The 12769-nt window shown below is 62.5% G+C and overlaps 2 protein-coding genes across 3 annotated transcripts; both read left to right on the forward strand.

The window, feature by feature from the left end:
• The first annotated feature begins 87 nt into the window (after positions 1-87).
• Positions 88-5072, forward strand: LOC122192771 (megakaryocyte-associated tyrosine-protein kinase-like). 2 transcript variants are annotated; one of them, XM_042893428.1, is made up of 13 exons: positions 88-925; positions 1050-1105; positions 1274-1387; positions 1482-1597; positions 2013-2232; positions 2885-2978; positions 3054-3119; positions 3239-3338; positions 3420-3504; positions 3639-3712; positions 3834-4029; positions 4274-4360; positions 4457-5072. In XM_042893428.1, the coding sequence occupies exons 2-13, from the start codon at positions 1097-1099 to the stop codon at positions 4637-4639; spliced, it is 1344 nt and encodes a 447-aa protein (XP_042749362.1). In that variant the 5' UTR covers positions 88-925; positions 1050-1096; the 3' UTR covers positions 4640-5072. The 2 variants fall into 2 exon arrangements, with proteins under 2 accessions (XP_042749362.1, XP_042749361.1); XM_042893427.1 differs by having other exon boundaries at positions 88-1105.
• A 600-nt stretch (positions 5073-5672) lies between these two features.
• Positions 5673-7124, forward strand: LOC122192772 (complexin-3-like). The gene is made up of 3 exons (XM_042893430.1): positions 5673-5847; positions 6518-6605; positions 6909-7124. The coding sequence occupies exons 1-3, from the start codon at positions 5696-5698 to the stop codon at positions 7122-7124; spliced, it is 456 nt and encodes a 151-aa protein (XP_042749364.1). The 5' UTR covers positions 5673-5695.
• Positions 7125-12769: the final 5645 nt, after the last annotated feature.

Here is a 12769-nt window from a genome sequence, read left to right on the forward strand (position 1 = left end):
GGGGTGAGATGGATGTGGGGTGAGATGGATGTGGGGTGAGATGGATGGGGGGCGAGATGGATGGGGGGCGAGATGGATGGGGGGTGAGATGGATGTGGGCTGAAGGCACTGGGTTCAGTGGGGAGAACAGCCTGGCATCACCCATTTGCTTGTCCCCTGCTTGTCCCCACTGACCCTTCGTAGCACCACAGAATGACTGAGGTTGGGAAGAGCACTGTGGCCGCCAGTCTGACCAGCAACCCATGCCCACCATACTGCAGGGGGTGGTGGGAAAGTGAAATACTGGGGCTCTGTGCCATCAATCTGGCCAGCGTGCTCTCCTTGCTTTTCTTCTCACTCATCATGCTCACGGTGCATGGACTTTCATGGGCTGAGCGCCCCAAGAACACATTTCAGGGCAGCGGGATCTTCCCCAGGAACAACCTTTAGGGCAGTGGGAGCTCGGTGGGCTGAGCGCCCCCAGGAATAATCCTTAGGACCAGGTCTGAGCTGCACCCACAGGAGTGTGATTCACAGCCGAGTGCTGCCCCACGCCTGGCGCACCAGACCTCATCTGCTCGCTGTCACGGGGCTCAGTGCCGTGACGCAGAGGAGTGGTGGTGACTCACCTGCAGAAAGAGGAACAGCAAGGAGTGTCAGCGGCGTTCCGAGGCGTGGAGCTCCGTCCAGGACCGGCTTTCCTTGCAGGGTGAAGGTGCTGTGTGTCGCTGCTCCGTGGACCGGGCACAGCGCCTGGGACAGCAGGGAAGAACGAGGACCCTGCAGATGTGAGATGCCTGGCGGTGACCCCGCGGGGCAGTCAGCCCCTCACTGCTGGCATTGCAGCCCGTCACCCCGTGCCTCTCCCAGCCTCACGTCTCATGGCCCCGACAGCTGTGAGCTGCAGGCAGGAGATGAGAAAGCAAGTTCCTGCCAAAACCACACGGTGCTGTGACGGCCTCATGTGGCACTGGGGCACCGCTGTGCTCCGTGGGGGGGGGGGGGGGACCAGGCCAGAGCTTTGGCTCAGCCTCATTTCTTTGTGGCCCCATTTGGTTTCTTCTCTGCAGGTGACATCAGGAGCAGACAGCAGTTCCTGATGCGCTGACAGCCAATCATGTCCAGGGTGAGCGGGGCTCACTGTCCTCTCCTGCACTGCACCAGCACAGGGCTGTGACAGTGGGGCATCCCATCCCATCAGGATGTTGTCCCCGTCCCATGTCACCACGCAATCCTTCCATCTGGGGCTGACCTCGGGGCTGAGCATCCCAGTGACGCTGCCTTCTTCCTGCAGAAGCACTGGCCTGCGGGGACGCAGTGCGTCACCAAGCACGACCACACCAAGCCCAAGGCTGGCGAGCTGGCCTTCCACAAGGGAGATGTGATCACCATCATCGAGGCCGTGGAGGTGACCTCTGGGGCCGTGGGTTTGGCAGTGCCACCGGGTCCAGGACCCCCTTCCTGGTTTGTGTGTCCCCTTTCTGAGACCGTCCCATCTGCAGGGCAGGAACTGGTACCGCGCACGGCACAACGAGAGCGGGCAGGAGGGGCTGCTGGCGGCTGGAGCGCTGCGGGAGCGCGGGGCCATCCGTGCTGACCACAAGCTCAGCCTCATGCCGTGAGTACTGCGGGGTCCCAGCAGCTGCAGGGCTGACCCACACATTTCCCCTCCCTCAAATCTGGAGGGGCTGCTGAAGGCAGAGCAGCCAAGAGCCCGGATCACCGAGGGATTTGTTGGCTACGAAAACCCCCGTTGTGTCCAACCGTCTGGGACAGCCCTGGTGGGGAAGGAGCTGCTGCGGGGTCTGCGTGGCCTCTGTGTGGTCTCTGCTTCTACTGCCTTGCTGCTGGTGCTGCGAGAGATCCCCAGCCCCACATCCTCTCACTCCTATCCACGCATTCCCTCACCCCACGGCCCCCATCTCCACATATTCTCACCCCTCGCCCCTATCCCCACATCCCCTCACCCCACACCCCACATTTCTTCATCCCTTCACCCCACACACCCCCCATCCCCACGCCCCTCTTCCCAGCTGGTTCCACGGGAAGATCTCGGGGGTGGAGGCGGTGCAGGAGCTGCAGCCCCCCGAGGACGGGCTGTTCCTGGTGCGTGAGTCGGTCCGGCACCCTGGTGACTACGTGCTGTGCGTGAGCTTTGGCAAGGAGGTGATCCACTACCGGGTGCTGCACCAGGAGAACAGGCTGAGCATCGACAGCGAGCAGTACTTCTGCAACCTCATCGACATGATCGAGGTGAGAGCCCCCCTTTGCGCAGGACTTTGGGGTCACTCCAGTGTGGCACGCAGTGATGCAGAAATACGGGGTGATCCTGACCCCATGGGCCAGCAGTGTGCGGTGTGACATCACGGCCACCTCGTCCTGTGGCCCCTGGGGCTTCACCACAGCTGTGGGTGCGTTTTGTTACCTGCTGCCATTCTCCATCCCATGATGTTCTCCAGACCCCGCTTGGTTTGGGGAGCAGTGGATGCTCCCACTCTGCCCTGCCTGCTGCCAAATATAACACTGGCTCTCCTGCTTCCAGAAAGCTCTTCCTCCAGCTCTTCCTCTACCCTGACCCACATCCACTCCACGCCTCTCCTCTGAGAGTTCACGCTTCCTGATTGTTTCCATGTTTAGACACAACTTCTGCTTTCAGATGGTCCTTTTCTCCTTTCATCTGCCTCTGCTGAAGCTCTGCAAACCACCCCCTTCCTGTCCCTTCACCCCGGGGACAGGCTGCTCCATTGCGGTGTGCCCTGACTGTGCCCCACATGGAGATGCTGGTTTGGGATTTCCCACTGCGGAGGATGGGCTCTGTGCACCTAGAGGGCTAGCTTTGGTGCTGGTGTCCTGCGGAGCATCTGTGGCCATTTCCCCACTCCTCACCCCCTGCCCCATCCTGCAGCACTACACGGAGCAGCAAGGAGCCCTCTGCACCAAGCTGGTGAAGCCCAAAGCCAAGAGCGGGATGAAGTCAGCCGAGGAGGAGTTGGCCAAAGGTGGGAAGGGGTGAGGGCCAGCTCGGGGGGAGGAAGTGGTTCTGGTGCCTTCTGACCCATCCCTGTGCCGTGCAGCCGGCTGGCTGCTCAACCTGCAGCACCTCACGCTGGGAGAACGCATCGGGCAAGGCGAGTTTGGAGGTGAGATGGGACCAGAGGTCCCTAGAGGGCATCGCCAGATGACTTTCCTGGATGCCATCCCTGCTGTCCTAGGGCTGGGTGCGGTGTCCCCACGCCTGATGCCTTGCATCCCCCACCAGATGTCCTGCAGGGCGAGTACATGGGGCAGAAGGTGGCTGTGAAGAACGTCAAGTGTGATGTGACCGCCCAGGCCTTCCTCGCCGAGACCGCTGCCATGACGTGAGTGGGGCACAGGGGTACGGACAGACCCCATCCCATGGTGTTGGGGGTACTGGCCCTCACCATGTCCCCTCACTTCAGGAAGGTCCGACACAAGAACCTGGTGCGTCTGCTCGGCGTCATCCTGCACAACGGCCTCTACATCGTCATGGAGTTCATGAGCAAGGTGAGGGCGGCCGGGGCTCAGACGATGGGGCCGATTGCGGCTCCATTTTCAGATAAAACCCACAGCTTGGGGCTGGGTTGTGTGGATCCCAGGAGCCCCATCCCAACGGTTCTTCCACGGCTCTCATCCCTCAGGGCAACCTGGTCAACTTCCTGCGCACGCGGGGCCGCGCGCTCGTCTCACTGCCACAGCTCCTGCAGTTCTCTCTGTGAGTCCTCCTCCCATCGCCCGCATCGCTGGGGAGCTCCCAGAGGCACGGTGACACCGGGATGGGGGATAGGTGACACCAGGGCAGGGGGACACACGGTGACGCCGCCCCACCACTGCAGGGACGTGGCCCAGGGCATGGACTACCTGGAGTCCAAGAAGCTGGTGCACAGGGACCTGGCCGCCCGCAACATCCTCATCTCCGAGGACAAAGTGGCCAAAGTGAGCGATTTTGGCCTGGCCAGGGTCAACCCCCGCGGTGCGGACACCACGCTGCTGCCCGTGAAGTGGACGGCTCCCGAGGCCCTGAAACACAATGTGAGTGATGGAGCAAAGGGCCCCCAGGGCAGCTCCCCCACCCCATCCCACAACCCATCTCTGCCGCGTGCTGACTCCTCATCTCCCCACATCTGGGCTTTGTCCTGATCCTCATCCTGAGGGCGAGGGCATCTCCTGCAGGGGATGGGATGGGTGTGGGGTCCCTCTGCTGTGGGGAGGTGAGGGTGCAGCCGGGAGCGATGGGTCCCCAGCTGGCTGCAGCTCCCTCCCCACACCACGGCAGAAATTCTCCTCCAAATCGGATGTGTGGAGCTACGGGATCCTCCTGTGGGAGGTGTTCTCCTTTGGCCGAGCGCCCTACCCCAAGCTGGTGAGTGCAGGGGTTCACAGCCTGATGAGGTGCAGGGGATGGGGACATCCCTGCTGCCCCCGGAGGGGGGACCCCAGCTCCCTGCTCCACCCGCAGAGCCTGAAGGAGGTGACGGAGCAGCTGGAGCAGGGGTACCGCATGGAGCCCCCCGAGGGCTGCCCGCCCACTGTGTACGCACTGATGAGGAGCTGCTGGGAGATGGAGCCGGGCAAAAGGCCGTCCTTCAAGAAGCTCACAGAGAAGCTGCAGAAAGAGCTGAAGCACCTGAAGGATGTTTAACCTACGTTCCACACCCAAGGAGCCCCCAGAACCCACAGGAGGAGCCCCCAAGTTGGGGAGCAGTGTGAAAACGGGCAGCCTGGAGGCTGCTCCCTCCTGGTGAAGATGGGGCAGTGGCTCTGCAGGGTGCCTCCTCCCCTGCACGCACACAGAGGATGCAATGTCCACCCTCCATCTCCCAGGAGGATGCAGTGGACAGATGAATCCCTCCGTCCCCGTAGGGCCCAGCCATGCCTGGGGACACCAGGAGCACGAGGTCCCTCTGAGCCCCCTCTCCTTTCCCAGTGGTGGGGACAACACGGGATGTCCCACCCCTATGGAAGACAACACCCCACTGCTGGCACAGCCCTATGCCTGCGCTGCATGGACACACCAACCGCACTCAGCTCAGCCACACGGGTTTGGGCCTCTTGATTAAACCACAGAAATTCGCTGGGCAGTGTCTTTAAGTCTCCAGACTCACATTAGGGCTATCCCTTGTTTGGGGTGAGCACAGAGGAGGGGTGGGAGCCCCGGCCCCCTCAGTCCCCCATGCACAGCACAGCCCCACTCTGCTCTGGGCTGTGCGCAGAGCCTGGGATTATTCTTTTAATCAGAGCCTGTATGGGAATTGCTCGCACACAGATTGTGGGAGCAGGGCAGGGGCAGCCCCAGGCACCGGCTCGCAAGCGATCTCAATATCTCAGCGGAGCAGGGATTAACAGGAGCGTGGGGTGCGCGTGTGTGTGCACCCGCCCCATTCCTTGTCTCCCTTCCAGTCCTTCGACCCTGGGTTGATGTTTTTGCTCTCACATCTCCCCCATGCCCACTTTCTGCACCTCTCGCCCCACCACAGAAAGCGGCTTTGGATGCCCACCGTGCCCCTGCATCAAGGCCCAGGCAATGGGTTATTTCCACCAAGTCCAGGTCCACAGCACCCTTGGGTGCTGCACAGGAAGGTCTTCCCACCCCAGTGGTGTTGGCTTCCCCTCCTAATGCCATAATCCAGCCCTTATCCCGGGTCCCGCTGACCTTGCAGGCGCCGGACCCAGTGCTGGGCACAATATCCACCCACCCATGGCTGCCTTCTTCACGGCCGCCCTGAGGAACCTGCGGGGGGGTGAGGAGGAGCCCAAGGCACCCCCCAAGGACGGCAAGGCGGCTGCCCTGCCCCACGGCATGTCCCGCGAGGAGTTCGAGGAGTACCAGCGGCAGCTGCTGGAGGAGAAGTAAGGCTTGCTTGGGGCTGCAGGGTCCCCATGCAGCGGGACCGGGGTGTCACTTGTCCCCTGCATGGTGGGACAGGGACAGGGAGGCAGAGGGTGGGAGCAAAGTAGGTCCATAAAGTGCAGGAGGTCCCCATGGTATGGGACATCCCCGTGGTGCAGGAGGTCCTACGGTGAGGGAGGTCTCTGTAGTGCAGGATGTCCTCATGGTATGAAATGCTCTGATAGTGAGATGTCCCAGCGGTGCAGGAGGTCTCCATGGTGTGGGATGTCCCCACGGTGCAGGAGGTCCCCGTGGGTGCTGGTGCAGGGACTCAGCATTCTGCAGATGACAAGGAAGAGGGAGGTGCCCAGGGCCACCATCATCCCAGGGCCCACAAATGTGAGGGAAGATGGGGGCAGGACTGGGCTGCACTCAGGTACCACCACAGATGTGGGTGATTTGGGGGTGGTGTCAGGGAGGTGAAAGGCTGTGGGAGGGGTGAGTCCTCCCACTAGAGCTGTCACCACTGGGTAGGGGGCAGGACACAGACCCTGCCCTGGGACCCCCAGTTGCAGCCTCACGTGGACCACTGTACATTTGGATCTTTGGATGGGTGCAGCCACGCCAGGTTGAGGGACAATGCGAGGACTCAGGTGGGGCAGAGGTGACAACATGTCACCCATCACACAGGATCGAGCGGGACAAAACCTTTGCGCACAAGAAGGCAGAACGGGCAACTATGCGCATGCACCTGAGGGACAAGTATCACCTGGCCCAGGTACGGACACACAGGGGGACCCCGAGCCCCGAGCCCCAATGCCCCCGAGCTGGGTGGCAGCCATCCTCCCCCTCCCCAGTCCCATAGGATGGGAAGCGATTCCTGAAGAGGGCAGCAAACGGCTGCTGTCCCTGTCCTTTCCGTCCACCCGCGCACGCGTCTCTCCAGCAGTCCCAGTGTGGGGCTGGGCAGCTGCTGGGACGCCCCCCATCCACGGGTGTCCCAAAGGAGCCTGCTTGCTCCTGATCCCTCCCCAGGCTGCTGAGGGTCCATTGCAGCCCCAGCGCCGTCTCCCACCCGCAGGATGAGCGGGACGATGCCCAGCTGCACATAGCGGGCGGCGCAGTGGAGCTGCCGCAGGAGCTGGCTGCCATGGTGCGTGGCGAGGAGGAGGAGGAGGAGGAAGAGGAGGGCGCCTTCACCTTCCTGACCAAACTGCAGGACGTGGATCTGGCGGCGCTGCGGGGCCGTGCGCTGGGCACTGTGGATGAAGTGATGGAGAAGTGCTCCCTGATGTAGTGCTGGGCAGGAGCGGGTGGGCTGTGGGTGTTGTGGATGCAACATGCCAGGCTGGGGCCCTATGCCTGTGCTGGAGGTCAGCTGTCCTTGCCTAAACCATTCCCTGAGTTTCTGGGGGCTCTGGGCAGAGACACTGGGGTCCTTTCCACCGAATCCCATCTCATGGCGTCCCCTGGTGCCACCCCAAGTCCAGCCAGGCAGCAGTCCCACACCCCCAGCACCACCCCTGGAATCTCCTGAGCTGTTCGGATCAATAAAAGCGTCATTTTGTGGGATGAGCTTCCTGTTCGTGCTGCTGCACGACGCCTCCATACCACGCAGCTCCGCCTGCACATCCCCATCCCACGCGGTGCCAACCCCCCAGAGCTGGGTCGCACCGTAGGCTTTTCCCCACCCCACACACAGCCCCACGCCCACAGTCTCACCACCCCGACCCACACCTGCACCCTGCAGGCTCCACAGGGGGGGAGCGTCCCCCCCCGGGGGTCCCCCCGGGCCCCCCCCCCCCCCGCTGCAGGCTCAGCAGCACCGTGGGCTTAAATGCCGCCGCGCAGGCGACTGCCGGAAGGCTGCAGGCTGCTGAGATCATAATACCTGCCTATTTTAGGGAGGTCTAATCTGCCTGAATCGCCTGTCCCCAGGGACTAAGCTCCCTGAACCCGTGCAAAATGCACCGCCGGGGCCCCGAACGCCACCGCCTGACAGAGCCGGGCCGGACTCACGCTGCGTTCACATGAAAGGAGGGCCGCGCTCACCGCCCCCAGGCTCCCAGCGCCAGGGCCATCTGCTCCTGAAAGGCCTGGGGATCTGTGGGGCCTGTGGGGTCTGTAGGGTGTGTGGGGCCTACAGGGCGTATGGGGCCTGCAGGGCCTGTGGGACCTGTGGGATCTGTGGGGCCTGCAGGGTCTGTGGGGCCTGTGGGGCTTACAGTGCCTGTGGGTTCTGTGGATCCCATGGGGGCTGTGGGTTCTCTAGGGCCTGTGGGGCCTGCAGGGCCTGTGGGTTCTGTGAGGCCTGTGGGTTCTCTGGGGCTTATGGGGCCTGAAGGTTCTTTGGGGCTCGTGGGTTTTGTGTGGCCTTTGGGGCCTGCAGGGCCTGTGGGTTCTGTGGGGCCAGTGGGATGTGTGGGGCTCGTGAGGCCTGAGGAGTGTATGGGGCCCGTGGGGCGTGTGCCCGTGGCAGTGGGGCGGAACCCAGCACTGCTAGGTTGGGAGTCGCACCGCAGCTCTCAGCTGCCCCAGCCACAGCAGCAGGGTTGTGGGGTGGGGGCCTTGACCTCCGTGTGCTGCTGTGGCAGCGTCTGCTGAAGCCCCCAGGCCTGGCGCTGTGCCCCACCACCCCCAGCTCCCCACCGTCCCCGCTGCGCAGCCCTCCTGCAGAACTTCTCCCGTTCGGACACGAAATCAACCTGAGCCAAACAGGACACGGCTGTACGGCCCCCGGCCCCTTTGTGGGGCAGCCCAGTCCCACCCCACATCCCCGCCATCCCCCGTGACCGGGTGCCGGGACGGCGGCCCTCGGGTCCCCATCTCCCCACGCTCCCCACGGGGCACCCGGCACCAGCTGGGATCCGGGTCAGGACCCTCTCCCAGGTCTCCCCAGCTAATCGCCCTGCCCCCCCCGCCGCCCCCACGTTGCCACCTGTGCCTCCTCACCCTTTTGGGGTCACCCTTTGCCACCCGCCCGCCCGCCCCGGGCCTCTTAATGAACTAAAAAAGTGACAAATCCCCGGCAGAGCTGGTCACGTGCGGCCAGCGGCCCCCGGCCCCGACCCCCGCCCCGGCCCCACCGCCCCGGTAAGCTGACGCAGCGTCTCTAAGCGTTAGCAGCTTTGCCCGCTAATAGGATTAGGGAGGTTTAAAACTGTCATTTGAGTGAACTAAACCCCCTGATACTCTGCATTGCACCTTCTTAACCAATTTGCCTTCAATTAGGGTAATTGGGAAACTAGCAAAGAAGTATAGCATTAATATTTTAAAGTGATGAAGCGATTACGGGCCTTGGACGAGGAAGCAAATCAATTTGCTATCTGCTCCTAAAAGGCAATTATAATCATTTGTCAAATCAGCCTGCTGGCCTCCCCCGCCCGTGTGAGCCAACACCTTAAGGCGGTTTAGCGGGGCCGGCTCCGCACACACGGCCCTGGTGGGTAAATCCAAATCCGGGCAGCTGGGGCGGCTGCGCCCGCGCCGAAAACCAACCCACGGGTGGTCCTGGTTCCTGGTGGGCACACGGCGCTTTTGGGGGGGATCTCTTCGCTCTGAGCCACTTTGGAGCTCTTGGTGTCTGCGAGAGGTGCTGGGGTTGGGGGTCTTCCTGGGGCAGCTCTGCGCTCTGTGTCCCCGTGGTGCTGTTGGGAAGTCAGCGGAGAAGGGGATCGGGGTCTTCTTGCTGCCATCGTGGCGGCGCTAGCACAAGGTGCTCATTGGGATCCGTTTAATTGGGATCCATCTCGTTGGGATCTGGGATCCCAGCCTGGGAACGTCCCCACCACCCTACGGCAGCGCAGGAGAATGAAGTCTCACAGTGCAGCACCACCAGCAGTGACACGCAGTGGCTCTGGGTCTGTGCTGTGTTCAGGCAGAGGCACTTCTGTGGGTCAGTACAGTGCCTGGCGGTGATCGAAGCCCCACGGTGACGTTCAGCATCTGAAAGGGGAACTGTGCTATGGAGAGGATGGGGGTGGGAGGAAGCCGAAACAGTGGCCAAGGGCTGCGGCGTTGGCAGGTGACAGGAAGAGGGTTTTGGGGGAAAGTAAAATGGAGTGGAGGGCAAAAAGGGGAATCCTGGCAGCAGGGGGGCGGCACGGGCACCCAGACAGGAGGAGACACCATCGCAACGCTCCCGGCCCCCAGCGGGGCAATGTTTCTGTCCCACAGCCCTACAGGCGTGGGGCTGCCTGCACTGTGGATCCACATCCCACAGCCCATGGCCAGACCCCATGGACGGCCCCACGGTGTGTCCTCACGCTGTGTCCCATGCCCAACGCTTGTCCCTGCTCTTAGTCCCCACACCTGTTCCTCTCTGTCTGTACCCATGGCTGATGTGGCACACACACAGACGGCTCCAGAGCTGGTTCCCAAAGCTGGTACCCATGGTTGGTCCTGAGCAGATCCCCGTGCCTGGTGTGACATCCACAGCTGATCCCACAGATGGTCCCCAAGCTGCTCCCCACACTCGAGACTGCTCTCTATGCCCATTCCCCACACAAGGTGTGACACCTTTGGCCAGTCCCTACTGCTGGCCCCCATCCCTGGTGTGATGACGTCCATAGCTGGTCCCATTGCTGCACCCCATGCCCACTCCCCACATGTGGTGCGACGTCTACAGCTTGTTCCCATGCCTGGTGTGACTTCTGTGCTTGATGTGACATCCCTAGCTGCTACTACAGCTGGACCCCATGCTCATTTGCCATTCTCGGTGCGACATCCCAAGATGGTCCCATCACTGGTCCCCCTGCCTGACGTGGCATCCACAGCTGATCCCACTGATGGTCCCCAGGCTGGTTCCAATGCCTGGTGTGACATCCACAGCTGACCCCTTGCTAGTTCCCACGCTTGATGTGACATCCAAAGGCTGTCCCATTGCTCGACCCCATACCCACTCCCCATGCTCAGTGTGACATCCACAGCTGATCCCATCGCTGGTCCCCATGCCCACTCCTCATGCCTGGTTTGACTTCCACAGCTGATCCCATCGATGGTCTCCAAGCCGGTCCCACTGCCTGCTGTGACACCCAGCATCCCAAAGGACCCCACACGCTGCCACGAGGCCACCCCACCACCTCCACTGGGGGACGCAGCCCCCATGGCATCCCCAGCACAGTCCCATTCCCGGCGGCGCGGCGCTGGCAAAGCCAAAGGAAATTGTTTCTCTCCCTCCCCCCCCCCCCCCCTCGCCGTTCTGCCCCTCGCCCCGTGTTTCTAATTCTTTTTCCTCTCCCATAATGAGGGGATTACAAGGAAAACTCCAGCAGGACGCCTTTGTGGGGAGACAATCTGAGCGGGGAAGGCAGCGCGGGGCTTTGTGCGCCCGCAGCCCCCCCGGCCCGCCCGGCGCTGGGGGGACATTTAGAGCAATTACTTGTCCAGAAAGTAACTGTCAATCATTCTTAAAGGGGAAGGCCTCCAATTAATAACCTCGTCTTAATCCTTTGGACTCATTTCCAATCTGCGGGGCCTTGGTGACATCTGCAACACTAAATAAAGATTCTCCCGAGCCTTAGCGCGGCGGTTCTGTGACAAATAAGAAGACTAGAGGCAACTTTGGCTGCCAAGCTGCAAGATTGGTGAGGTTGAGCCGCTTGTTTGGTTCCCAGGAGGGACCGGCAAAGTTAAATACTCCTGGAAAAGCCGCGTCGGGCCCAGCAGGTAACGCCGTTTTACGGGAATTTGGGAGAAAGTGCCAGGGGAGGAGGCTCAGAGCGGAGCTGGGGTGGGCACAGTGCTGTGCTGTGCTGTGAGGACGTGGGGGAGGACGGTGGGTGTCCCCAAACCGCCCCACTGGGCATCCGAGCTGCCCTCCGATCCCCAAAGGGAGCAGCAGCCACTGTCCCAAAAGCTCCTGCAGGACACGGAGTGCAGAGCCTGCCTGCAGCACGCGGGGTGTGGGGACACCGATGGCCTCAGCAGCTGGAGGGGCTGCCTGCTGTGCCTGCTGTGCCCAGCGGGGCCATAGGGCTGCAGGGGGCCGCGGTGCCGTGGGGATGCGATGTGACGGCGCTGGGGACGAGGCGGGCGGCAGCAGAGCGGCAGCGGGGCACCGCACACCCATCCCACAGGGTGGTTTCTCTCTTCTTCCTGTTTTCTTGGGGCCTCCTTTCCTTCTGGATGGGTTTGGGGCTGTGGGGGCCATCTCATACACAGCCCTGGCCCTCACCCCACTGCCCCGACCTTCCCTGTCCCCGCTCGTCCCCATCCCCCTCACCCTGTGGGGTCGTGCACCGCTCACCCCTCTCCCCTCTCCTTGCAGGTGTGGAGCTGCGCAAATGAGAAGCGGGTAAGCATGAGTGGGATGGCAGAGGGGGGTCCCCAACCCTCCCCGTGCCCCCAGCCCCGGCACGGTGACAACAGGGCACGGCACCCCGAGGCTGCAGCACCCACACTGCACCAGAACCCACAGGGCTGGGAGGCATCACCCAGAGCTGCACGCACATGGAGCACACTGCAGGCACTGCCACTGCAGGCACTGCATGCCCTGAGCACAGAAGCACTGCAGACAGCGCTGTGCCTGCAGGTTGTGCGTGCACTGCACTGCACTCCTTGTGCCACGCACACTGCACGTGCACTGCACTCACCGTGCCCCACACATTGCATGTGCTGCAGGGCAGGCATTGCATGGTGGACACCGCACACCGGGCTCTGCACACACACTGCTCATTCCACATGCTCTGGCCGTGCCATGGGGGTTGGAGTGGGGTCCTGCAGTTTCAAGGGACGGAGCGTGGGAGTGGGGAGGAGGGATGGATCTGGCCAGCTCAGGTCAGCTCTGAGTGGTATTCAGAGCTGCTGGCCCTATAAAGTCCCCACGGAAGTGCCACAGGGATGGCCTGTCTCCTGTCCGTCCACTCATCCAGATGGAATTCATGGGATGGTCTGCTGCCCCCACGCCCCCCTGACCCCCCACCACCCCTCGCAGGTGCCGAG

Source organism: Lagopus leucura, unplaced genomic scaffold (assembly GCF_019238085.1).
Source record: "Lagopus leucura isolate 7727_CA_CO unplaced genomic scaffold, USGS_WTPT01 44382-0_obj-0_obj, whole genome shotgun sequence".
NCBI classification, from domain to species: domain Eukaryota; kingdom Metazoa; phylum Chordata; class Aves; order Galliformes; family Phasianidae; genus Lagopus; species Lagopus leucura.

Coding starts and splice junctions, on each gene's coding strand:
- LOC122192771 (XM_042893427.1), top strand. Junction 1,388..1,481: donor CCATCATCGAGGCCGTGGAG/GTGACCTCTGGG, acceptor TCCCATCTGCAG/GGCAGGAACTGGTACCGCGC. Junction 3,713..3,833: donor CAGCTCCTGCAGTTCTCTCT/GTGAGTCCTCCT, acceptor CCACCACTGCAG/GGACGTGGCCCAGGGCATGG.
- LOC122192772 (XM_042893430.1), top strand. CDS start 5,696: ATGGCTGCCTTCTTCACGGCCGCCCTGAGGAACCTGCGGGGGGGTGAG. Junction 5,848..6,517: donor CGGCAGCTGCTGGAGGAGAA/GTAAGGCTTGCT, acceptor CCCATCACACAG/GATCGAGCGGGACAAAACCT. Junction 6,606..6,908: donor ACAAGTATCACCTGGCCCAG/GTACGGACACAC, acceptor TCCCACCCGCAG/GATGAGCGGGACGATGCCCA.